At 37.4% G+C, this 27,871-nt stretch overlaps 1 protein-coding gene across 1 annotated transcript in view; it reads right to left on the bottom strand.

The window, feature by feature from the left end:
- The window catches only part of LOC150081876 (NPC intracellular cholesterol transporter 2-like), a 70,567-nt gene extending 45,062 nt beyond the window's left edge, over positions 1–25,505 (bottom strand). Inside the window, exon 1 of the mRNA XM_090379784.1 lies at positions 25,351–25,505. Within this exon, the coding sequence (XP_090235910.1) occupies positions 25,351–25,417 (67 nt within the window). The 5' untranslated portion in view covers positions 25,418–25,505. The remainder of the gene's footprint in view (positions 1–25,350) is intronic.
- Positions 25,506–27,871: the final 2,366 nt, after the last annotated feature.

Here is a 27,871-nt window from a genome sequence, read left to right as displayed (position 1 = left end):
GTCAGAAAATGTATTTAGTCCTTGAAACGTTGGGTAGTCACTAAATGAATTACACGATTTAAAAAAAAAAATGTTAACTTTAAAGAGCAGTTCTGCATCTTCAAATCGGTAGTCCTCTGCCAGTTCATCAAAAATGTTTCTTAACAAAATTCTCCGTTCATTTGAAAATTCACAAGGAATACCTCAATTCTGCGCAATATATAATGCTTCTTTGAGGAGATTTTCAAATTCATTTAATTACACGATATTTCTATACCCAATGCAACTTTATCAATATCCACATTCGTTCTTTGCGAAATCGTTGATATTGAATTAATACTCAAGATTTTTTCTATCAGTACGATGGTTAACTCAAAATCAAAATTTTCAATATTATTTTTAATCCGGACAGCTTCCAACTTTATCGCTTTTTGACGATTGTATGAAAATTTTATTTAATTCCATTAGTAAATCAGGAAATCTCAATTTTATAGCAATTATAGATGCAAGCCGACTAAGCCCAACAGTTGGATTTAATTTCTTTAATACAGTGTCGCATTCATTTGTAATTTAAGATAACAAGTTCCAGTGGTTGATACGGTAGCCATAAAACACATATGCTTTGAACAATGCTGAAATAATTGGATATTTCCTTTACTCCATTTACTGCATCATTAATAACTAGATTGTGCGCCGCACAACGTACAGCGAAACAGAAAAAAATTAAATTGTTTTTCTCTTTTTGGCAGGCGCGCAATGGGCTCCCTTGGGTCGCGGGCCCCAATGCATCGCATTAACATAGTTATACCACTGATCAGACCATCACAGGACTCCTGAGAAATTCCCTTGGACTGCAGAAATGTTAATGTCTCTCCAGTGTACAAAGGAGGGGGGGTTCTATAGAGAAAGTGGGTAACTATAGAGTGAGTTTGACTTGGTTGGACACATCACGAAATCTATGGTTAAAGTTGCCATTCACATCCATCTCGAAAAGATTGGTATCTTGAATAGATCCCGCATGGGTAAAGGCAAGGTCTTAATCAATCAGGTCAATTACTATGATGCCGGTAATAACTGAGCAGTTGGAGGCAAGTAACAATTTCGACATTACACTGTATAAATCTAGACTATTTTATAAAGCGTGGCAAAGTTCCGGACTGGTGCTGTTTCTTATTCGATGAATTTGAATATAAATGAAAGTGGTATGTTGTCGTTCAAACTTCCTCAAGAAGAGTTGTATTGAGCAATTGTCCAATAGGCTGACAGGTATCAAGTAACAGCCAGTTTTAGTAATAGTGTTAACGTTTCGTATCACGATTTCGCAATGGAGCAACGAACGAATATTGAATTTTTCTTTAAACTAGAAAAATCTGCAAAAAAATATTAAAATGTTCAAATCTATTTATGAAACGTTAAGTGGAATCAGTGTGTTTGAATGGTATAAGCAGTTCAAAGACAGATGTGAGGATGTTCGCGATGATCCAAGAAGTCTGCGTCCGTCAACCTCTTGAAATGAGGACAGTTGCAAATTTTTGTTGATTTAGAAGCATCAGCGACTAAGGCCATATTGCTCCGTATATGTTATCTGCAATTGCGTGTGTTCTGTTGTTGATTTTCAGTTTGTTTGATGAAAAACCAGAGTTTCCGGGAGAAAAACGATGCTGCCCTCACCTGAGATCAACTAACTCAGCTACGTTGTGAAAAAGGCCGATAAAAATTCCTCATGTCATCGACGGGACCGAGTCATTTCCATCCAGTTCGGGGAGAATGGCGATTCAACTCTGCTACCCACGTAGCACTGCCGTTTGACCCTCAGAATGATGGCTGATGAGTTAGTTGTGGATAGGAAGAAGATTTCGTTAAATTTTGCATGGAGATAAGGAAAAAGAAAGTCAATGCAAAAATGTGCTGCACAGGCTCACAGATGAGTAGAAGCAATGAAGAGTGCCATCATGCGAAGACAACCCTAATTTCTTCGACTGTATCGTCACTATAGAAGTATGTTGGTTGTTTCTATACAAAAATGGACTTAAAAATCATCACCAAGGTCAAGAGACTTTCGTATGTAAAGTCCAAGATCAAGTCTATGATCATGGGTGTGATTCACAAGGAATTTGTATCTGAACGGAACAGAGTCAATTCTACATGCAGGTGCTTCAACGACTATTGAAATTTATTTCCTGGGTGAAGCTAAAATTTAAAGAAAAAGGTATCTGCTTGCAGAACAATGCCTCCACCCATTCCGAACTGGTTGCAAGGACATTTGACGAAATATGGCATTATACAGATCAACCATCCACCCTACTCTTCTGATCTAGCACCAAAAACTATTTATTAGGGTCACTCGGAAAGTTATTTCATCTACTTATGTGTGTTTGTCTGTAAATTGCGTGTGTTAAATGGTCGATTTACCCGCTTTGATGGACGAAAAACCCCGAGTTCAGGGAGAGAGAAAAAAAAAAAAAAAAAACCCTTGCTACATGCGCCTGAACCGGATAGCAAGGTTTTTCACCACAGTGATTGTGCGCACGTTCTCAGTCCCAGTCGACTATGTTCTGGACGAAAACACCATGCCACCTTCGCCCTACACAGTCTATCTTGGCCATAGAATGAAACCCATGAAAGTACTTATCATTGACTGAAATCGAACGCAAGCGCTTCCCACACAGGGTGGAAATGATTATAACCAGGGTCCTCGTAAACAGTTAAGAAGAATGAGTGTGTAAGGTCGCTGCCCTCGAAAGCACATTGCAGTGTATGACCCTATAATTTTATATTTTGCATGAAAACCCCAAAAATTAAAAGTATTAGAGCCTGTAAATATCTTGTACCGTGCTTCGGTTGGAGGTTGAGAAGATGCAGAAAGATAAAATTACTTATTGACATTAAACTTAAATTTCTGTAGATTGTAATTTACGTTTGAAAGGAGGTTGTTTCATAAAACGGAAACTGAAGGAATAAATGAGAAAGAAGAAAATTTGGTTCTGTGAATTAAATCAGTAAAAGGATTCAGACTGGTTGGGCATGTGCTCTGACTGGTTTGGAAGAGGGGGAATTATATTAGCCAGTTCAGAAGAACGTGCCCATTTAAGTAGCTATAGAAAAGGAAAGGCAGAAACAGAACGTCGAGACTGTAATAGATGTCATTAATTAATCTAACTGCCCTCTTTTGAATGGAGTCTAGAAGACTGATAGAGATTACAGGGCACTGCCCCACATGTGGGAACAATGTTCCACGGTAAGACAGATTTTAAATTTGTACAGAATGAATAGCTGTTCAGAAGAAAAGTAACGACGCCGAAAGAGAAAATCCAATTCTTTTGGATGCAGGGTAAGTAATATTTGTAATGTGCTTACGAATAAGAGAGAAAGTCAGGGTAATCCCTAATAGTGATATGTAATCTTGTCTAGAAATCTCAGTGTCATTGTAGATGAACATAGGAGGAGAAGAATCTTTTTTATGGTGCTGAGAGGCTAACTTCCACAATTCATCCAGAACTTTAAGGTTATGCACCTTTCAAGTCTGATATCAAAATGTGCTATCAGCAACTGACATCAAGAAGAGGATGTTCCACAGGGTTCCATACTGAGTGCTACCCTATTTGAGATTCGGGTCAACAACATATTGGAAGAACTTCCAAAAACCATCCAAATATACATGTATGCAGATGACCGCACCATATCCTGCCAGTCACAAAGTATGAATACTGTTGAAAGACAGTTACAAATTGCTCTTGCCAGAATAGAATCATGGACCTTACGTAATGGATACCGCCTAGCTGAGCAGAAATCTACCACTATTCATTTTTGCAAATTACGCTCACTACATCCCGATCCTGAGCTAAAGATCAATAACATTTCAATTCCTCTTGTTCTCACTGTCCGTGTTCTTGGCCTCGTACCGGATAAGAAACTGAACTTTCAAGCACATGTGGCTGGCTTATCTTAGAACTATCTGTTTGAAAAAGTTGAATATTGTCCGGTGTGTATCATCTATGTCATGGGGTGCTGATCGACATACCCTGATCCAACTTTATCGAGCTCTCATCAGATCCTGCTTAGACCATGGCTCTCAAGTGTACGACTCTGCGAGAAGAACTACTTTAGAGCGATTGATTACGATCCAGCACGCGCTGAGAGTTTCTCTACGGGCGTTCAGAACCTCCCCAGTTCAGAGCCTTCATATCGAAGCTCATGAACCACCTTTACATCTTCGGAGGAAAACATTACTTTTGATGTATGCCGCAAAAATTCGCAGTCTTCCCTCCCACCCTAGTTGGAAATGTCTGTATAATACCGAATGGGAGTCATTTTACAACAGTAAGCCAAATGAAAACCGACCTGCTGCACTTAGACTTAAAGAACTCACTCAAGCACGGAATATAGACATCAGCCATATATTTCAGGACATGACACCTCCTGATCCGCCATGAACAAATATTTTTGTTAATTACGACGACTATTTTCAACAGTGGGGTAAGAACACCTTGTCCCCCTCGCACAGTTACATGAAACTCACTCTTCTAACTCAGAGGCCTGTAAAATCTATAGAGATGGATCAAAAACTGAGACCCAAGTAGGTGCTGCAGCAATCTTCCCTTCATTCACCATTTCTGTTTCATTACCAACAGAATGCAGTATCTTTACTGCTGAGCTTTATGCTATTAATTTAGCTCTCGATCGGATAACTGAATTTTTAATTACGACTGCTTTAATATACACTGACTCACTCAGTGCTGTCATAAGTGGCAACAACTCCTCTACCCTGTAATAAAACAGATTCGTTCTAAGTTACTTGCCTGTAAGGAATTGAACCAAACTATGACATTCTACTGGATCCCAGGACATTCTGGAATAGCCGGCAATGAAAGAGCAGATCATGCAGCCAAACAACCAGAAACCACTATTTCGCAAACTATTAAAGTTCCATATACGGATTATAAACACATTATTCGTAAAGCATATTATAACAGCTGGTCATTAATTTGGAAAGGTTATCCAGGAAATAAATTCTACCAAATAAAACCGGAACCAAAGCTGTGGCACTCCAGCTTCCGAAAAAAACAGGCGAGATGAAATAATTTTAGGAAGGCAAAGGATTGGGCATACTCACCTGTATCTATTAACTAATGACAGCACTCCCCAATGTACATCATGTCAAATACAACTGACCATTCGCCATTTGTTAGTGGACTGTCCCCACTTTCAAAATATCTCCTTAAACACCTTTAAATCAATTGCTAATACACAGTCATGAATAAATTTATTGCAGATTCTGGGAGATAATTCTAATGAAAAAGAACTATTCACTTTCATAAATCGTATAGGAATATATCATAAAATAAAGTTATTACAATAAAGCTAATATTTCATATTCACCATTAGAAAGACACAATATGGTCCTAGCAGCCTATGTGTCGTTAAACACAACAACAACAGCGTATTACAAGACAAGACATGACTGAATTTTAGAATGATTAAATTTAACCAAGTCAGGACTTGGAGTTTAATCGATTTCCCGATTACTTTAGGAAGCATAGAACTAAGTGCAACGGAACCATAATTGCACAGGATGGATTTGTCATACTTTTTAGGAAGAGAATGTTCTCGTTTATACTCCGGCACGACCACCAAATAAAGCAATCAATACAAAAGTTAATCATATTTAGTAGTCACAGGATTGAACCCCGGTCCACTCAAAGAGCGTGTGCTACTGCACTAACGCTCCTGACCACTTTTCTGGATATGAGAAAACTTCCGAACAGAAGGAAAATTTCCAAGATTAATTCGTTGAATGCTTCCCATTTAGAATTCACCGTATTAACATCAGGTTATCCCACTTTATAGAATTTAAAAACACTGAGACCACTGTAGTCACCCTTACGAAAGCAAAGACCCTCTCCCCTGATGGTTCCAGATTACCAACGTTGAATTCTAAATGGGAAGGCTTCAGGGACTTAACCTTGGAGGTTACTAGGCTTTTCATCCCAACTAAGAAATACTGTTCAAAGTTCAAGCCTAAATGTAACCTTATGGAAGAGAAGAAAAATATACGTGATGCATTTTTTTTTTTTTTTTTTTTTTTTATGAAACCCCCGAACGCTAAAGGTATTAGAACCTATAGTACTTAGTACCGTGCTTGGGTTCGAGGTTGAGAAGACGAAAGAAGATATTTGTTGACATTAGACTTGAACTTCTGTAGACTAATTTTCAGGAAAGACATATGAAGAAAGGTTGTTCCAGAAAACGGCAGTTGAATGAATAAACGAGGAAGATGAAAAGTTGATTCTGGGAGGACAGTAAATTGATGTTGGCTGGGTGTTAGGACTGTTTTTTTGAAAAAGAGAGCTGTAATAATAAAAGAACAGTGCCCATGGAACTAACTGTGGGAAAGGCATGCACCAGAAACAGTACGTCTATGAGACAACGATGTAGAGTCTGTTAGAGAGGAGTCATTAATTAACCTAACTGCCCTCTTCTGAATGGAATCTAGAAGCCTGGGAGAGAGGTTTTGGGGGACCGCCCCAGATGTGGGAACAATATTCCATCGTAGGTTGGATTTGCCATTTGTACAGAGGGAACAGCTGTTGGGAAGTAAAGTAACGCCGAGAGCGAAAGAGAAAACCAAGTTTTTTTAGATGCGAAGGAAGCAATATTTATAATGTGCCAAGAGAGATTAGAAGTCAGGGTAAAACCCCAAAACAGTTATCATTTTGCCTAGAAATCGGAGTGTCACCAAAGATAAGCGTAGGAGCAGAAGAATCCTTTTTGCGACATATAAGACAGGACCGAGTTTTAGAAGGATTAAAATCAACTAAGTTGTCTTTGCACCACTGGAGAATTACCTGGAGATTGGCATTTAAGGAATTGGTAGCAGATATTCGAGAAGTTGATGATTAAGCAGGGCAAGGTTTCTCAAAATGGAGAGGGGAATTCAATGTGCTATCATCGCAAAACTATGGATAGGATTTCCAGTCAATGGAAAATGGTCATTAATATACAAGAGGAAAAGAACTGAACCTTGGGGGACACCGGCATTAGTGGAGAAGTTAGAAGACAGAGAACCATCTACCATCAACCTCAGTGAGTGATCAGAGAGAAAACTGGATAACCAATTACAAAAACCAGTTGCAGCCAAAAGATAGAAATTTGTTTAAAGAAGACCTTTATGCGAAACACGATCGAAAGCCTTTGAGATGTCAAAAGAAACTGCTTGGGTTTCACCGAACTTTTCCATTGAATTTGTCCATAAATGGGTAACATAAGCCAGAATATCACCAGTGGATTGATATTGACGGAATCTATACTGGCGATCGTTTATCAGACGGAAGATTTCTAGGTGGTTTAAGAATTGGTGGTTAATTGACTTCTCCATTACTTTAGAAAGAGTATAAGTAATTGCAATGGAACAATAATTGGATGGGAGGGATTTGTCACCCTTTTTAGGAACTGGCTGGATATGAGCAAAAATTTCCAAGCAGAAGGAAAAACACCTTTGGAATAAGAAAGTTACAAAAGGCGGCAAAGAACAGGTGTAAGTTCAGAAACACAGGTTTTGAGAACAAGTAGAGAAATACCATCAGGACCTAGAGCTTTCACAGCATCAAGATTCGTCAAAATCTTTCTGATGGAAGACCAGAGGATCCATTGGTAAGTAAGTATTTCATGGTAAGTATGTATTTACCATGGAGAGAGAGAGAGAGAGAGAGAGAGAGAGAGAGAGAGAGAGAACCCAACGACCATAATAAATAAGACAAGAAATAGGAGTAATAAAGCGAAAGGATACAGCAAAAAGAGCAAAGAAACGAAAGAAATTTCGGTATAAATAAAAAATATAAACAAATAAAAATATAACGCACGAGAAGATGACAATGTGAAGTATGTTTCTTGACATGTGTTGAATCAGAAACAGAGGATTAAAATGAATGAATTTAATGCATATAGGAACAACACGAAAATAAAAAGAAAGTAGTAAAAGAACACACCGCAACGGAAAATAACTAAACGAACCAAAACACGACGGAAATATCTGGAACTCAAAAGACAAAGGCAGACCTCAAGCAGCAAACGCAAAAAAAAAAAAAAATTAAATAAAATAAAATAAATAGTGTGCAGTGCAGTGCAGTAAAATTCGTGATAAATACAGCAGCTCAGAATAAGAAAGGAAGTAAATAACGCACAAAGTAGCAAGAAAATATGCAAAAAAATTTGAGGGAAGAAAAAAAAATAGTATAATAAGAAGAATAGAGTTTCTCGATACGCGTTTGTAATGCTAATGGCTCTCGAGAAATAAAAATAAGGATATAGTAAAGGAAATGTAGAAGCTCAGGTTCGGGGGTCGCAATGGGGTTTATCAGTGGTCCATTTAAAAAAAACTTTTGTCACTTTCTTCCTTTTCCATATGCCTAGCACTGCCTTGGATTCTTTTCTCCTTTCACTACCTCTTTACTTTGTCGTTTCTATGTTCTTCCTTAAATTATGGTTTACATATCTTTTTCCCCAACCTTAACTTATGGACTTAGAGCATATCAAGTACAGGCAACACCCGTATAACACGGGACTTCAACACGGTTTCGCTCTAACGTGATTGATAAAGTGTGGCAGTCCTCGCACAACACTGTACTTATATGACACGGTTTCGCTCTAACACGGTTAAAGAATTGTGGCGACCTCGCATAACACGGTATTTTTGAGCTTTTGTGTGCGTGTGTGAGGGGGGGAGGGGAACTGCTGTTATGTTGGATGTAATTTTTCAACATTTCGATTCTTTTTTTTTTTTTTTTTTTGTGAATCCCTGCTTCCGGCTCGCTAAAGGGAAATCCCCGTGTTAGGTTCTGTGCTATTGAACTTGAGGAAAAAAAATTAAATGATTTGAAAGTTTTATTACTATTAGACGTGCCAAGCCATCTAAAAGATAGTAAGTCATCTAAACGAAGTAATGTCCCTACCACCTAGTACAACTTCTTTAATTAGATCAAGGCATTTTATCTACCTTTGAAACTCATTAATCATTACAATGAATTTTGAAAAAATTCATTCCGAATTGAATTTATTATGGAAAATTGAAGTGTGGAGGCATGAAAACATTTTTCGATTGTGGACTGTATCGGAATCATAGCTTTATGGCTCAAAGAAGTAAAACTGTCAACATTTAAATGCGTGTTAAAAAAAAAAAAAAAAAAATGTATGGCCAGAGTCAGTTCATTCAGGAAATATGGTCTAACCGAGAGAAAACTGAATCCATGCGATGGGTAGAACTTGTTAAATCGGTAGGACGGAAAGGTTTTGATGATATGACTACTGAAGCCCTCGTAAGTCGCAATGCACAGTTGGCAGAATCGCTGTCATCTCCACACGGAGTAGAAAAGAACTAAGTTCGAATCCCGGCGATGACGGGAGGCATTTTTATGGAACTTTTTCACAACGTGGCTGAGTTAGTCTGTCTCAGGCGAGGGCAACATGGCTTTTTCTCCAAGAAAATCGACCTCAGAATGCACAAAGCAACGTAGCCTTAGTCGCCGATGTTCATAGAAAAAAAAAAAAAAAAAAAAAGTGGCTGCCGAAGACGTTCAAGAATTACTGGTAGGAAAAGAGGCTGGCGAAGCAGATTTGCTGGAAATGGCATTGGAGGAAAATCAAATTAATTCAGAGGACCCCAGGAGCTTACATCTGATGAGTATGGGCTTGGCACACCCAGGGTCCTGAGCTGGATATCATCATTCTTCTTTCTCTTGGTGATTTCCTTCTACTTTTCTCTCTTTCTCAGGGTAACTCGGAATATTTTTTTTTTTTGACTGGTGCAGCATAAGCCTCAGGCTTCCTCGAACCATATGGCTAATAATGATAGCGCAGATAAATTCAGAACTTCCAAATCTTACACTAAAAAGTATACGGAAAGGCACAAAGTTAGCCGAGTAATTAGAAGAATCTTATTTTTTGCATTAAGATTCTTCGACTGAAAAGAGCCCAAAGTTCAAAAGGGAACTTCAAAAATGCTTAGTTCCATACGATGAAAATGCTAAGATCTATCAAGCAAAAGCAAACAAACCCAGATTACTGATTTTTTAAAGAGAGCAGAAGACACGAAATCTGGAATGGTGTATTTTTTGTTATCTCTTGGAACGTATCCCCCCCCCCCCCCCTTTTTGTACTGGTTCTCTCTCTCTCTCTCTCTCTCTCTCTCTCTCAGCCTTACGCTTCCTTGTACCACGTAACTAATAATAATTACTTCATCGCTAAATTCGACACACGTAAACTTTGCCTTACTTGTCCACACGTGCAACAACAGCACCACACTGATAATTTAGCATCATCTATTTTTAGCAAACTGCATGTAATGTTTGTTATCTACCATATTTCTTGCCGCACTTGCAATACTGAATATTGTTGGACCAACTAGCAACAAATTACACTTAAGATTTAATCTGCATAGATCAGATATCTATATTTATTGTAAAAATAATGATGAACACGAAATTGAATATCGGCACTTTCAAAAACAAAGCTTTTGAAATATGTATGCCTAAATTAAAGTGCACAAATTCATTATACTCACTTGAGTGAGAATAAGTCAAGAGGAACTTGATATTAAAATTTAAAACTCGATATTCTTGTGAACTTAAATTTAATCATACGTTTATAACTAATCACATATCAGATACTTGTATATATGATAAATTTCATATGGTTAAATTTCTTATAAAACCACAAACTAATAGATCATACAAAAATTCTAAGGATAAAATCGAAAACAAAACAGAAATCTAAATTTAGCAATTTCGCTCTTGTACCAATGATTACACTGATTGGCAACTACACATAAGTCTTTTTTTTTTTTTTTTTTTTTTTTGTAGTTGTTGGCGCATAGGCTTCTGTGGCCATAATGCACCTCCCAAGGTTTTTGCAGTAGTTTGATCCAAGCCCGAGGCGGGAATCGAACCCGCGACCTTTGGGTTGCCAGGCAGGCACTTTACCCACCCGGCTAGCCGGTCGGCACATAAGTCTTCAGCACAGCATACTTAAAGATAAGCTTATTTATACTTTTGAATTCTTCCAGATATTTTTTTTTTTCATATTACAATGATAAATTACAAATTTAGACTATAATCCCAGCATAGTAACCTTAAACACGAGGAGCCAATTACATTCTTGAAATTAAATGTAAATTTATGGACTATATCAATATTAAAAAATTGCATTAATTCACACAATAATATACTGCCTCTCGCCAGTCAAAATAATCATTAAAGTTGGATATATATATATATATATATATATATATATTCTAAATCCTTTGGCCTAATAGCTTGCAATTATCAAACTATAGTAACTAATTCGTGTGCCGACACTTATGATTTGGATAATTGTATTTGCAAACAAGATTTACAATCTTACATTGATCCAATTATTGTAATATATTTCTGGAGATTTGGGTATTGTGGCACATTCTGAACTTAAAGAAAAATCCTTTCATTTAGATATAAGTTTAAATTAAGAAAGAAATCTATCAGGAACTATTAAAATATTGTGTGTGTGTATATATATATATATATATATATATATATATATATATATATATATCTCCTATAAGCACAATACAACTGTTGAATGTGTATTAGTATAGTACTTTGATGTATTCTAAATCTTTCCTTGACAAATCTTTTAGACACAATTCTGCCAAAATCAAAGTGCAGTTACAAGAACGTTTTATTATTACCTCTATAGACAAAACCTCCAATAATGTTGGAGATAAAAAGATTTTATCTGTAAATCCTTTTATGCTAATACTTTAAGGAAAAAGAGCTTCAGTTCAGTGATTACTTAAAAAAAAAAAAAATTTTCCTCCCAGTATTATAACCAAAAAATTACTGGCATTAAATACGAAATTGAAATTACACATAAATTATAAAATTTTCCTTATGTATATATTTTACTCCTAAAAGTCACAAAACACCTGTAAAATTTCAGGTTTACGAGGGCTGTATTTATCATGAATTTAACTGCACACTTTCAATTTTTTCCCTCTTATCTGCCGCTTGAAGTCTATTGTTTTAGTCTTGCTTTCCAGATATTTCCGTCATATTTTTGTTTTTTCTTTTTAGTTGTTGATGTTGCAGCGAGTTCACTTTTTTTTTTTTTTGTCCCTCTGTCGAGTCAACCGTAAATCACGTGCCTACTACTTTATTTCAAGTAGGTGCTTTGCACAAGAAACAAAGATTTTAGTCTTTTCGTGCAGTAATGGTGGTTGACTCTTGATAACGATACCAGGGCTGTGCTTTATACGACAGCAAAACTATCAATTTTAATTTCTATACTTTTATTTTTTTAATTATACTGATTCTTTCGTTCCTTTACTTTTTCCCACATAATTCTTTATCTCTTCCTCTATTACTGAGAATTTGTCTTATATATAGAAAAGGAGTAATTAGGGTGGGAACAGATAACCTCCATTGTCGTGAAACATCACTAGACAGAGATACGAATGATACTATTTAGAATGATTCACGATTTCTTCATCTTTTGAATGTGTGCCTCTTGAACTATGTTCCTTAAAAGACAATGAATATCTGAACAAACAATTTCTACTCGAATTATCAGAAACCATCTGTTGCTACACCGATTTGTTCTGATGTGGTTAAAAGCCAAAATTGTTGGACATATTAATAAACAAGTTAGGTAATGGAAGCAGTGCGTTACGTTTCATGTTTGTTCGACTTTTTTTTAGATTAATCATTTTCTGATTGGTAATAAGAAAAAAAAAATAGCTTATTACCAATTAAATAAAAATAATTTTCACTTCACTGTACATACCACAAACAACATTCACTCAAATTTTTCAATACTTTAGATGTTTTCTCCTGCATTTTTAAAATAAATTTGCATAAAATGCACATTTTGCTGTGATTAATCTGCAATAAATAAATTCACCGTTTATATATTTAGTAGACTGACAAGAAAATGGTCTTAAAAAGGCAACAACTTTCACAAGCAGTGTTTAAACCGTACATCCGCCATAATGCCCAAGCATTCTTCCAATCATTGCACCTAAACAGACTAAAAATAATAATATTATTCCTTTGAGCTATCCCTGGATAGCCTTAGAATAGTTGAGTATTCTTTGCAAACTGAAGCTAAATATGTATCCTAAACTACATAGTAATACAATATATCCGCTAAACTACAGAATTCATATTTACATAAATAGTAACAGCACATGATCTGACTGCACTGGTCATATACCTTGCTATTATTTTTGTTATTGCCGAGTACTCAATAAATAAAAGGATATGCCAAAGTTCTGGTCTTTTCTCTCCTGGATTAATATTTTCTATTCCCATATTTTAAATTTACGACGATGTCACTTTTTAAATGAAGAGATTATCTTGTTTCAGTAACCTCAAATCATACAATTTTTTTTTTTTTTTTACTAATTATTATAGGTGCAGAACTGTATATGCTTCTGACAGTTTTACGACTTGACAATATTTATCTAGGCCAAGCCCGAGGTGATTGATGAAGTGTACAGTATTTCTAGGTACCACGTGTTTCAAATATTGAAGTTGTCCAGTCTATGCTGCAGCTTGGTTATTGATTGACTTCTTCCAGCAATCCCGAGTTTAATTAACGACTTCCAATAAGTTGGGTGCGTCCAGGGAGTTCCTTCTAAGTTTGCATACATTAATGCTCTTAAAATGGAGTGTTTATTACGTGCGAGTTTCTTGATCCATTTCAGAATCTAATGTTCCAAGCTCGGGAATTTAAAATACTTTGGGGGGGGGGGGGGGAGAGGGGTGTCCACGTCAATTCGTTGTGCGAAACAATTTGGCAAAAGATGGTTGCTATAACAATTTGGCGAGTGCGACAATTTGGCGAATTCCATGCGAGAATTGAATACAAAGAAGCAAGACTGACAATGCAGAATTTTAATATACCGCGTTATAAATGGTTAGTTTAGTGATTACGGTAAGATTTATATTTTTGATAGAACACGTTAACCACCTTGTTTCTTCCATCCTCCATCACCAGACCACCATCTTTAGGGAGATCCTATAAAAAAGTACTATGCTACTACAGATAAATTAAAGATTGAGCAACAAAAAAGTAGAAGTCATTAATAGATATTAACTGATTAATGTGCGTCTCCTGTCGTTCGTTTTGCAATCCCCGTTATACTTATTATTGGTAGGCTAATTACGTAGACAGGTTAACAGCAGGAGCAAACGAATAAGCTTCCTTAGTTCGCAGCGGTTCCAGAGCACTAGCCCATCCCCGCCTTTCTAAGTGTGTTGAAGCAAGTCTGCTAAGTCAATCATGTGCGCATATGTTTGGTCTGTCGGCGTGTTATTCAGCTGGTCACTTAGCAACCAGCAGGCAATCATAGAAAGCCGATTCCTGGTATCCATCTCTATCACAAAGAGGTGGCCAATTACGTCGAATATACCCTGTCCGAATAAAGAATCAGGGAAGGGGGTGAAAAAAACAAAGAAAAGAAAATAATTAAAAACTTCCCCCCAAAAAACCCCATTTCGGCAATACCAATAAAATCCCAGTTTAACTTGTTCAAAGGTTTGCAACACAATCCCGTACTGCCGTCATTTAGGTACGTCAGCAACAGACTATTGCGCCGTACGTATTAAGTCTGTTATTGTATTCTGTGATCAATTTGCTTGTTTGCTGAACTAAATACTCTAGTTGCAGGGAGGTGGCAGTACCAGAAAGTTAATCTCGCATCAGTGAAGTGATGTTAACAGAAATGTACTTTTCTTCATGGGAAAGACAAGAACTCCCATCAAAGCCAGCAACAACAAAAAACAAACAAACAAAAAAAATAATAATAATAAAATAAATAAATACTTAAATCCCATATCAATACACTGATCATTGCCACCTAGTGGTTCCTTTATGTGAATATTCTTAATGCACAAGTCACAGCTGATAATCAGATCATAAGTATTATACGTTTTTTGCCTCTCTGACAAACTACTGCAGAAAACAGTCGTCTAATAAATCCACAAAAGTCTGTGATTGATCAAACTAATTTTCAGTCAATATCTGGAGTTCCCATATAAGTTCCCATTATAAAGTATTCTGAGTTAGTGGCCCACTATGTCTGTAGAGTTGTTCGTTATACTACTAGGCGCAGTAATTAGGCCTATAACATAGTCCTCTCATTTCTGTTTTCTAGTCTTTATACACTAAATTGACTCAACATTGTATCATCCATGTCGAAATGAATGTACTGTTTTAGATCTTATGTGCTTCGTGACTAATGGCATAACTTCCCCACCTCTTATCCTTTCTGCACACATTGCTTTCCCCATATTCAAATTCTGCTTCCGATGTATCTGAGCAACACCCTATCTCCTATATCCCAAAATGTCTGCGTTTCGACACCTAGTTGCGTTTATTCAAGTAGATGTCGAAAGCGGATCTAATTTGGTCTGAGCGATAAAAGGGGAGGGAGGGCTTACTACGTAGGTATAAGCTAATAAAGTGGCCACACAGTGCACTTATAGGAATAGTGTGGGATAGGTTCTGGATGACTGGACAATCTTTCTAAAATAGCCAAATATGAAATTTCATGAATATCCATTCACTGGGATTTCAGTTGTTGCATGGGGGACATAAGGACACAATGAAGACAATCTGCGCTTTAGGCATATGTGAAAGAGTCGAAAAGGTTTTTTTGTGGATAAAACCGTCTCAATTTCTTATTAAGTGTCTATGCATAGATTTTTTTAATTGCATTTTCTTTGCGCGGTCCGTTTGAAATAACTTGGTAAGATAGCCTTTTCAGTAGACAAATATTTTCTCACAATATTTTATTGTGAGAGTCCTTGCCGTCTCCACCAGAATAAATAAAAATCGTTATCAGTGAGACAGTCGTTTTGTCACACTTAATGTTCGTCACTGAAATGTTCACCTCGTCTTCAACTTCGCTTAGTCCGCTTCTGTCCTTGTTCTCAGAACATCTATTACAGACGCGACTGCGTGCCGTACCTGCATCAAGTCCTTGTGTTAGTTCTCTCGACCCCATTAAGGGTCGAGTGTAATGTATGCAATAATACACTATATATTGAAAGGAATTATTGCCTAACGCAGCCTATCTATAAACTCGTATGGAAAAAAAAAAAAAAAAAAAAAGTCCTAAAAATAATATTCAAATTTACAAGAAATTCAATTAATAAAATGAACTAAAAGCGATAAGTGAATTGAGATCGACAAGAAAATTTGTCCCAATGAATTGTTCTGTTCAGGAAAGGACCAGTTCTTGAATGTATGCTTTAGCAAATAGCTCGTTATGGGAACGCCCTACTAATAATACATATTCTTGAATTTTAAGGGAACCAAAGACACATCTAAGGGTTTGAAACACTTTCGAATTCGAGCCCAACTTGGTATAGTTAACCCCGGGTTACAATAACCTTTTAAATTTCAAGTTTGTTTATAGACGAGAATGCGAAGAAATATACAGATACATTATGATGCCACGACACCAATCATCAAAATAGTCTTTAAAACAGAATTTTGTCAGAGTTATTTTTATTAAAAAATAATAAGACCCGTTTACCCAGCCAACGTGGAAAATACTTTTCTGATTAGCAGTTCCGCTTTATTTGTTTTGGGGTAGTACCGTCACCACGCTTATCTAAATGCGGAGGTGTCACGAAGATGCAGTGTTCCCAAGAATAATCAGCATCAAAGTTCATATGGATTAAATATAAGAACTCTGATATCATTCGTGTAATGACTCTACGGATAGTTTTATTTACTTTACTCACGTCATTTTGTCGATATCACACTTCCCATTTTAATTTTCATGCCGATTATTTCTGGGAATTTCGCAGCTTCACGAAAAAGGCACAAGTAATTATCTTTGTGAGAAATAAAAAAAAAATCCATATTATGCCAAGTGACGTTTTATAATATGGTCAACGAAGTTTTTTTCATAATTTGAGTTTTTGTAGTCATTATTGATGGATGCGGAAAAATAAGTAACATGGAACTATTAATAAAAAAATTAACAACATACGCAAACAATGCACTTAAGGGCATTTGATGATTACGTACTTTCAATCTATATTTTTGTTGAAAGAAGTCAATTTATAAAGAATGAGCTTCAATTAATATTTTTTTACACCGCGAAATCGCGATATTTGAAAGTGTACAAAGTTTGTGTCATGCACTAAGTTAAATAACTCCTCCCCCGCCTCTATCTGTCCATTTTAGATGGACAAATAACTTTAAATTAGACCAGCTAATATCACTATTAAGAGATCCTCTATTAATAAAACTATGTATTACTTAATACTAATAATAAGCAAATTATTAATAAAACAGCTTTAATATTTGAAAATTAGAGAATAATGAAGCTTCGATAATGGTCTCAATAACCAACAAGGATTGATAAATTTCAATGTGTACGAAAATAAGACAAGAGCTACTACTGACTGTATATAGATAGTAACTTGGTTTCTGTTTACTGGAGAAGTGTGGCATTAAGAGAAAGTTGCTCCTATGGATAAAGAGATGGTTGAGTGGGAAAAGACAATGGGCATTGCTCTGCGCGGACTAATTGAAGTTAGCCAAGGTTTGGTTGGGCCCCTGTTTCTTTTCCATATTTATCAATGATATTGGTGAAAGCGTATCAGGCTTAATGTCCAAGTTTGCAGATGATAGAATTTTTGTTGCCCATCAGCCTACCTTTCCTAGATTTTGTTGAAAATCTAGGAAAGGTAGCATGATGGGCTGAGAAACTGCAATTTAACATTGATAAATGAAAAAAAAAAAAAAAAGTACTCCATGTTGGTAACAGTAACCCCAGAGTAACATACCAAAATATGTGGTACTGTATTCAAGGTAGCGGAAAACAAAAAAGATCTGGGGGAAACTTGTGCAGTCAGATATGAAGTTCTGAGAAATGCAGACAAGCTACCAGAACAGCTCATGGGGTTTTGTCCAGTGATATACAGGAACTTTGATAGCAGGGATAAGGAAGTGATTATCCCATTGTATAAGACAATCGGGCCACACCTTGAGTACTGCATACAGGTTTGGAGACCTCATTTCGGGAAGGATGTAGAGCTGTTGGAGCGGGCACGTAAATGAAGGCGATTGCCGAGGGGGTCAAAAGAGTGTTCTTACCAAGAAAGGCTTCAGTTCTGAAAACTGCAGCGTCTGGCGACTAGGCATCTGAGAGTAGATCTAATTGAGGTGTTTAAGGCTTTGAATGGATTGAGCAAGGTCAGTGCCGATGGGTTTCTTCCTCTTGCTGAGACCACACACATAAGGGGACAAAAATTCAAATTGAGAAAGGCCAGTTGCAGAATAGATGTGCAGAAGTTTGCCTTTAGCCAGCGGGTGATTGATTGCTGGAAAAAACTGCCATCTGTTGTTGCGGAAGTGGATAGTTTGAATAAATTCAAGCAAGAACTAGAAAAACTAATAGATGTAATGAATAGGTGAAATGGGAGGAGTTTTTTTTTTTTTTTTTTCGTTTTGCTGATGCCGTATAAGCTTGTTTTCTTGCATCATTTGTTTCTTGTATTCTCTTTATCTTGTAAACTCCTCTGACCGTTTGGTCGTTCCGGAGTATAAACAGAAAATTTATTTATTATTTGCCACTGCTGACACTAGTTTCACTTTTTATATACATCCGTTGATCTTTCCCATCTATTCATTCTAGAATTTGTTTATTCTGGCTAACTGATCTCACATTCAATCTTCATGTAACTTTTAGCAAGTTTGCAAACATGTTGATAACAAGTATAAGCACTGCATTAATAAAATCAACTCGACCCCAATAAATTCATGACTGTTGATTTCAATTTAATTTCCTCCCGCCATCCTCCCCAGCTGTATAAACAATGTTTAGTAATAAGCTGACTGTCAGCGAATCTTTGTTGGAAATGACTATTCCGCAGTACAATTACAATTCAATATGTTTATGTTCAGTAGTGGCCAGAGACGGATTAGGTCAAAAATTCTTATCGGGGAAAACTTTTAGCGGCCTCGTACTACTGGTTACGGCCAAAGTCACACCGAGGTTTCCCCGGTAAGTCTTACGGCCAGTCCGCCTCTGGTAGTGGCCACCACTTAACAAAGCATATTGAAACTAAATAAATCATCACTATCCATTCCGTGACGTTCCAGCTCCCATAAGAACCTGGCGTGTGCGTGTCGTGCACATGTTGCACGGCGTAACAGTGTACAGACCACCACACTGTTTGAAATATGCCATGGAAGAAGTACACACAGGCTGTCTATCGTGGACATACCACATGTAAGTACGTACCTGAGGCGATTATTAGAACAACTGTTTTTTAGTGAATGAGCTGGTACATGCCAATCATTATTCACTGTGTGGGATATCGTCACAAGTTCAGTATAAACATTGGAAACAATTGCAGGACCAACTTCTTTATCGGAAAGTTGGGTGCTTATGAAGGGGCGATATATTTATAGAAATAGAAGCACATGCTATGCATGTGCTTTCTGCTTGGAGTGTCTCGTGCAAAATCACAAGAGGAAGTGAACATTTCATTTCAGGAATTGTGATATATCTCATTATAATTCCAAGACCAAATGTATGAACTAGAAATGGAAACAATTTAATATCCTCTTCTGTACACACAAAAACAAATATTCGCGCTATTACCAGGTCTAGAGACTAAGCACCTGCAAGATGATGTGACTGAGGTGTTTAAAGATAATGGATTGAGGAAGCTTAATGCTGATGCTTCTTCTTGCTCAGACTACACACATGAGGGGGGGGGATAAATTGAAATCCAGGAAGAATGGTTGCAGAATTGATGCGTGGAAGTTTGCTGTTAGCTTGTTGGTTAATTGCTGAAACAAAACTTCCATGTGTTAAGTAGATAGCTTGAATAAATTCAAGGAAGAACTAGACAAATTCTTGGAGGGTATAGATGAGCAAAGTGTGGTTTTTTTTTTTTTTTTGGCTGATGCCACATAAGCTTGCTTTCTTGCATAATTTGCCACTACTAATGTTGAGATAGACTATCTTTATTGTAAAAAGAAAGAATATTTGCATGGCGCAAGAGTTATTCATAAACACTAGATTTTCATTACTCTATACGGCTACAAAACAGGGATTTATAAAAAAAAAAATGCAAATAAAAATCTGCACCCAAATAGTTCTGAAGACCTAGTGCATATTTGATCATGTCTGGCTCTTTCGAAGTAGCTCATGGATCCACGAAATGAACAAAATTCTACCTTAGCATTGGAGCGAGTTCAGAGGTGTCCCCAAACCCATACTGGTTTATCTTCTTACGATCATTTCTGCCAACGGCTTACTTCGATAAATCTGCATCGAGAGCCTGTAGGAGGTACAGGCTCTGATGTGGTAGGAAACAATCTGATAAGTAAAGTCGTGTTGGTAGTGATTGGATCACGCAGTTGTGAGGCGTTCTTCTTGGATCCACCAAGCGCAGGTTTCCTAGAATATCGGTAGTTGAAATATTTTCAACGAAAAGTTTGATCGAGGTAAGCAGCCTACTGCCGAAGTAGAGTTGGAGAAGTCTTGATATCTAGAGCCCTTGGGGGAGTGGGGAAGGAAACCATTTGCATGGCGCAACAGTATTCATCGACACAGGATTTTCTGTTCTGATAATTTTGCAGTAGCCTAAGCTTGAGGGTGATCCCAAGCTTAGGCTACTGCAATTAAGCTCCATGGTGTACACTGGGATGACCAGATGTCCAAAACATGAAACTAGACGCGAAATGGTCTCTCGTTTTAATCCCCCAGACAATGCCACCTTATTTAAAAGGTAGACGAAATAACACCCGCATTTCGTAAGTGGTATTCTTTTCCCCAGCTTTATCCGATGTTGATTAAGTTAACTTCACAACAGGATATAATTATTGACACCGTTAGGACAAAAACGCTTCTTATATCATGTTTTATTAATAAAACCAAATCCTTTAATTGTATTAATAAAACGTACCTTATGGAAATTGGACCCTTAATCGCCTATTATCAGGGATGGGCAGAGGGGGCATATGCCCCCTTAACCAAAAATTCGAAATTTAAGAAAAAGAACACAGGAGGCATCCTAAAAAAAAACAACTCAAAGTCTGGTCGTCATGCCCTTCCCCCCTTATGATGATACCTGGATACACCACTGCCTATTATTACTTTTTTTTTTTTTTTTATGAAACCCCCAAACACGAAATGTATCAAAACCTATAGTACTTGGTACCGTGCATGGGTTGAAGGAGAAGTATGGGGGGGGGGAGATGCCGGAAACTTTGCTCTAGAGACTAAACATGGGTTTCACCACTTCAAGCCTCCAATAAGCAAAGTGGTGGTATTTCAACGGTTGATGAAAGTCATCTACCAACTTACACATATTGAAGTGTTTATTCCAACCCCTTTGTTATTTTGAACAATAATTATAAACAGACTTAATATGACGGAAGTTAATTAATTGAAAAGATATTCTTTGATCATTTGTGAAGTTGTAAAACTTCATTGAAATATCATCAATAGTAAGAGGGGTTTCCGAAAAGTAAGGTAACACATTTTTCTCTCGATGATGTTTAATAACATCAAGTTGAAATTACACACCAAGAAATAAGTGAACTTGCGCTACTTCTCCACAAAGTCTCCAGTTTTATTGATGCACTTGTCCCAACGATGGATCAATTTATCAATTCCAGTACTGAAGAAGTCCGTGCCCACACGCATCAACCAACATCGCACCGCCTGATGAACTTCCACATCCGTAGTGAAATGCTTTCCTGAAAGATATTTTTTGGAGGGTCGAACAAATGGAAGCCTGAAGGCGCTAAGTTTGGCCTGTAGGGGGGGGGGGGGGTTGACAGAGTTCCCAACGATTACGGCACAACCACTCACGAGTAGTGTGGGCAGTGTGTGGAATTGCGTTGTCGTGCAACAAAATCACGCCGCTTGTCAGGAGTCCTGGTCGTTTGCGTCGAATGTTGGCTTTCAGTTTTTCCAACGTTGCACAGTAAAGCTGTGCGTTCTTGCCTCCCTCGGCAAGAAATCCACCAACAAAACGCCTTGGCGATTCTAGAACACTGTGGCCATGACTTTTCGGACACTGGAAACAGTTTTGAACTTTTTGTGCACAGGAGATTGTGGATGTTTTCAGGTTATGGAGTCCTGTTTACTCTCCGGGGTAAAGTGATGAACCCACGTTTCATCTGCAGTGACTATGCGAGCGCGAAAATCTTCTCCTTCATCGCAACAGGTTCTCCAGACACATCCCCATGCGTTTTGCTTTTCCTTCCTCTGAGGATTGTCGATGCACCCAGCGGCAGCACACCTTTCCAAAGCCTTTGTGAACAATTTCGTGACGAGTCAACTTACTCACGTTCACTATTTGTGCAATTTCACTCGCCTGTTTTCAAGAACGATGCCCTAAATGCGCGTAATGTCGTATTCTGTCTTGCTCGATGAAGGCCTGCCCTCCCGATGTAGATTTTCAATGTCAACACAGCCCACTTTGAATTCATTGCACCAAAAACACACCTGCTTCTTTGTCATCCCCTTTTCACCATACACAGCAACCAGTCCATCCACAGTAAATGTCACTTGAAGACCCTTTTGCTTGCAAAAAGCGAATAACTTCACGAACACCTGTTTTGGACCACACTCGCACGGTAGCCGCCATTTTACAACGGGAATCTGCTGTGAGGCGACAGCACCGCAACACTGCACTGGCGGTCCTTTTAAACGTTAAAAAAAAAAAAAAAAGTAAAGTGCAGCCATTATCAACCCACTGCAGGATGGAAACTCCCTCAACAATTCATGCTGAGGGAAATGGACCATAATCTGTCACGCTGGTCCAGTGTGGGTTGGCAGATCGACCGTATTCAGTAGTCAGGGGCTTGAACCCCGGTCTACTCAAAGAGCGCGTGCTACTGCACTCCCGCTCATGACCACTCGGCTACGGAGGCCTATTAACATTTAATTTATTTCATTATTCCGATTTTTTTTTGTCCATTTCCAAACATGAATGAAAAAAAAAAAAAACCAATAATGCACATCGTGTTTAGAAAAGTGTTATAAAAAAATAATTCATAAAAATTCGATACAAAACAGAGTACAATATACTCGTTAGTAAGTGGATCGATATTACAGTTAGTTATATATATATGGCGCCTCCGTAGCCAGGTGGGAAGGAGCAGCAGTGCGTAGCACACGCTTCTTGATTAGACCGGGGTTCGAGCCCGTCACCACCAAATACGGAGGATGCGAAAAGGTCAAGGGAATGACCACCGCATATTCCCGGAGCAATATGGCCTTAGTTGCTAATGCTGCAAATAAGAAAACAAACAAACAGTTAGTTATAGTATCCATGTCTGCTCCTCTTCTCTGTTTTCGCAGAAAATAGATTACACGGAGTCCACAAGATATTGCATTTGTAGCTTGTGCTTATCTGTCGTTGTAGCAAATGTTAACAGTTTTTCATTAATAAAATATTATATATATATATATGAGTTGAGGGAAGCTCTGCTCCAATAAGAACAAAAATATAGGCCTCTACGATTGGTGTCGACAATTACTACGGTCCAATGAGGACCTTCATGATGAAAGGAAACGTTACAGACAGATGCAAATGATGGAATAATCTGGGTAGATAATTCGTCACAAGCAATATAGGGATGCCTGCTGCTGGAAGATCGTAGGTAAATACCTAATTTCTTTAGCTGTTCATAATGAATAATCGTAGACAATCTCTTTGAGAAATCTCCATATAATATGGCTAATAATAATACTCTCGAATTCGATGAATAAAATGACTGTCACGTTGGACGAGAGGGATCTTTAGCGAACTTCAGTGCTAAAGAGATTGAAACAAGCTCAACTGCATTTGTTCCTGGTAATCTAAATCTTTCATCCGTTTTAATCCTCCCCATCCTTTCCCTGTATGCCGAGCCTCATATATGATCTTTCCCATATTACAATTACGTTAAACATATTTCGCACATATCATTCGTATTAATATTTTTTCTATTGTTTTTCCCATTACTTTCAGTATTTGTTGAAGTTATGCGGATCTTGAGAGTTGGCTAGTCACTAACCCTTTACGATGAGCACTGGATATCTTTATTAAAATATTGAACCACTCCCCACGCCCCACTTTTAAGTACTAATCCGCCCATGTACGTAACATAATCACCGAACATTGAATACTGTAGCACTTAGAACATCACCTGAGAGGATAGGCAAGAGCAAACCCAACATGCTATAAAAATGTACACAGAGGCATTGCGAATCTATGTACAATGTTTTCTAACTGGAACATGCTAGAAGCGTATTGCTCTAAATTGGAGTTTTAGATCTTTCAGATGTTTCCCGTTTGTAAACAACATCGACACAGCAACTTTCATTCATTTGAATTTAAAAAGAATAAAAAAATTAATTAAAAAAAAAATAAAGAGACTTCATTATTTCAAGGACATTATGTAATAAAACTACATAACATAAAAATGGTTCGTTGTTCGTACAGCAAGTACGGTCCCAAGATTTTCTAAAGGGGAAGGATGAAGGAGTTGGAGGGGTCTACAGCTTTGTTTCCGGGAATCATTAACTTTTACCAAGTTAAAAGATACCTGGGACCGCCCCTTGTAAGGATGTTCGTAATTCGGGAAATATGCTGTGCCGCCTGAAAAAAAAAAAAAAAAAATAAAAAAATAAAATAAAATGAAAGCAAGTGTTTCAGAGAATTGGGATGATTAAAAGCAAAAAGGTTTACATTGTATTAAAAAAAATAATAATAAAAAAAAATTGTGACAACAGCATTTTGGAATAGCGATTGCTTGAAGTACTCAATATTGCCTCTTCAACTGCTGTTTTATTGTACATTTTGAAAGTTAGAAATCCATTTTACTGCAGTGCAGTGGGTTATACACAATACGTATCGTACATTATTTTATTATCGATGTAAGATACACTTGCATAGTACTGAGTACAATAAATTTGAAGTAAAGGTCATGCAGTAATTATTATTTATTTATTTTTTATCGAAAAGATTAGAGCATTTATTATGTAAACAGAAGATTCGTTCTATCAAACTCCCCCTTTGTAGAAATAATCAAGAGACCCACCGAGGAAGAGCACGTAAACCTGATTCTGAGACGGTTTTTCAGTATTTCCTCTTTCTTTATTTCTCTCTCTGAAATGTATTAAAATATATTTAGAATATAGGCGTTTTATTTTATTTTCTGTTGAAGAATATCCTATCTCTTCAAAACTTTGGCGGTACTCGTTTGACGTAGTAAATAACTTGGTGCTTACTATAGGAAACTATTTTCGTACGTACTCAATAAACAACATAATTTAAGACCAAACAGAAAACAAATTAAATATATACTTACAATTATTCAACAATACTCTCGTTGCCATCTGACTAGTAGTCTTCAACGTCGTAGTCCCAAAAGACATTGTCTTCTGTGCGAGCTAAACTGTTTAACGTACCACATTTCCTTATACACGAACAGAAATTCATAACCGTGGACACTTAAGCAACTGATCAAACCTCCGAACTCCAACAATGAATAAAATGCAATGATTTATGGGAGAGAGATTGTTCCATTTGACATACTACTACCATAGCAGTGGTGTACAAAACCTTTTCGCACATCAACTCAAAATTAGCTCCCCCCCTTCACTTTAGGTTTATCATTATATATTTGGGGGCGGGGAGAAGGAAATCAATGTTTATTTTTTTAAACACAGCAAAATTAGTTGGTTAAATAGCAAAAGTTGAGAAAGCAAAAAATAAATAAAATAATAGGTCTCCCAGCAAACACCTACAAGGAACTCCAGAAAGTCGCAATTCTGAACACCTGTAGTCAGAGAGTTCCTCGACTAACAGTAACACCAGACATAACAACCACCACCCTGTGTACTTGGTAGCAATAACCGTCACGAGGTGGAAACCCAATCAGGGAGAAATAATAATAATAATATTGTTAATTCACACCGGTAGACAACAACAGGGCAATAATTTGTAAAATTATGATATTTCTAAAATATGCACATTAGCCCATACGTACTTGATAATGGACATCCAGCACAGGAAGCAGTAAACTTTAAATGGACCAGTGATCAAAACAGTTTATGATTAATTTCGGAAAATAGGAAATTTTATAAAAAAATAAAAATGATAATAATAATTTTTATATCATTCATTAGGCCTGTGTTATAAAACGGTATAAATTTCGTTTTGCACATTCATTTTTAATGGTGGCACACTCGTGGGAGGTACAAATCAAATCAAATCATTACATTAGAGTCACCATGTATGTCATTACATATACCCATGTGTATTTGTCTGTAAATTGCGTGTTCTCTGGTCGATTGGCCTGTTTTGCTGGACGAAAAACCCCAGTTTCTGGAAAAAAAAAAAAATTGGTATTTACCCCTGAGACCGACTAACTCATCCACGTTGTGAAAAAAGTTCCTAGCATCATTGACGGGATTCGAACTCGGGCCGTTTCCACCTGGTGTGGGGAGGAGACGAGGAATGCGGTACCATCCCTCTAACTTCAGAGAATGGGACACTTACAGCGGATGCAGTGCTCTTGTGTGGAACCGAATAATAATCAACGACCGCACCTCTCTTCACGTTTTTGATAGGTATACTGTAACTGCACAGATACCGAGAACAGATCCCCAAACCCTATATGCAACTTTTGAGGGGTCGCGTTTCCCCAGATTTTCTTTTCATGCACGACAATGCCATTGCACGTAGAGCCCAAGTGGTGGAGACAAATTTGAAACTGAAGATATCCAACGACTGCCATGGCCAGCAGTTGTTGGATACCTTAAATCCGAACATGTGTGGGATGCCTTTGGCCGTCACATTACGCGCCGACAGCCAACTCCTTGGTCACTTGGTGAGCTAAGATTTGCACTGGTGGAAGAATGGGATTTGTTGCCACAGAATCCTATAAACACCCTTATATCGAGTATAGTTCACTGCTGTCAGGACTGTTTATCCATTGGAGGAATCATACGCTGTGCTGATATTGTGTGTGTCCATATTTTCGAGCATCTTGTATCGACTTCTCTAATGTGACCTTTTTGGTAATTCTTATACCTCTTTTCTTATACATGCCCTTTATACCTGTCCAAAGTTTCTCGCGGTCTCCTCATTTTGTTATTCAATAGTACACCACCATACCAAATTTTGTCCCGTTTCATCTCAAGCTGCATGAGCCAAATTGTACAGGGTCTCTCCTTGTGGTGTTTGGTCGTGCTTTGTTTCCAACCCTCCCGCCTTTTCTTTTGGCCATATTACTTTTCCTATGGTACCTATATTGAATGAGATGTTTGTCCGGTTAGGACATAGTCTCAGCCCTCAGTAGTCTGGGTTTGTAGGCCCTTGACCACTGCAGTATTTGACTTGCATTGTGATTACATTGAATAGTCACCAAGACTTGTTCAACCCCACGTAACCCTTTACTGGTTCGTACTTGTTTCTTCTGGTGTGTTGAGAGTATTGGCAATGAGAACGAGACATGAAATAATAAATAATAATGTTTATTAAATGATAAACATGTATACAGTACATTTTCAGCTTACCTAATTATTAATGTAAAAGTAAAGATATATATTGCTTCCAGGCTTGCATTCATAACAACAACATAAATTTGTTTAGGATTATAATTTTGTATTAACCAACATTTTTATGGCATACTAAATTCTAGCATCTCTGGAACTATTCGTTCATTAGTGTTGTTGTTTGGCATAGTACTATTAGCTAACAAGCTACAATGTTCACAAAACACATCAACATAGAGCAGAAGGTTGGATAACAAAAGAACCTTAGGTAAAATACTCTTGGTGTTTTTGCCACCCTCTATTACATGTTCTCATTACTTTAAACTAATC

This window comes from Mastigoproctus giganteus, chromosome 8 (assembly GCF_048544385.1).
Source record: "Mastigoproctus giganteus isolate SK-2022 chromosome 8, ASM4854438v1, whole genome shotgun sequence".
Classification (NCBI taxonomy): Eukaryota; Metazoa; Arthropoda; class Arachnida; order Uropygi; family Thelyphonidae; genus Mastigoproctus; species Mastigoproctus giganteus.
This window is presented reverse-complemented; position numbering and strand designations above follow the sequence as displayed.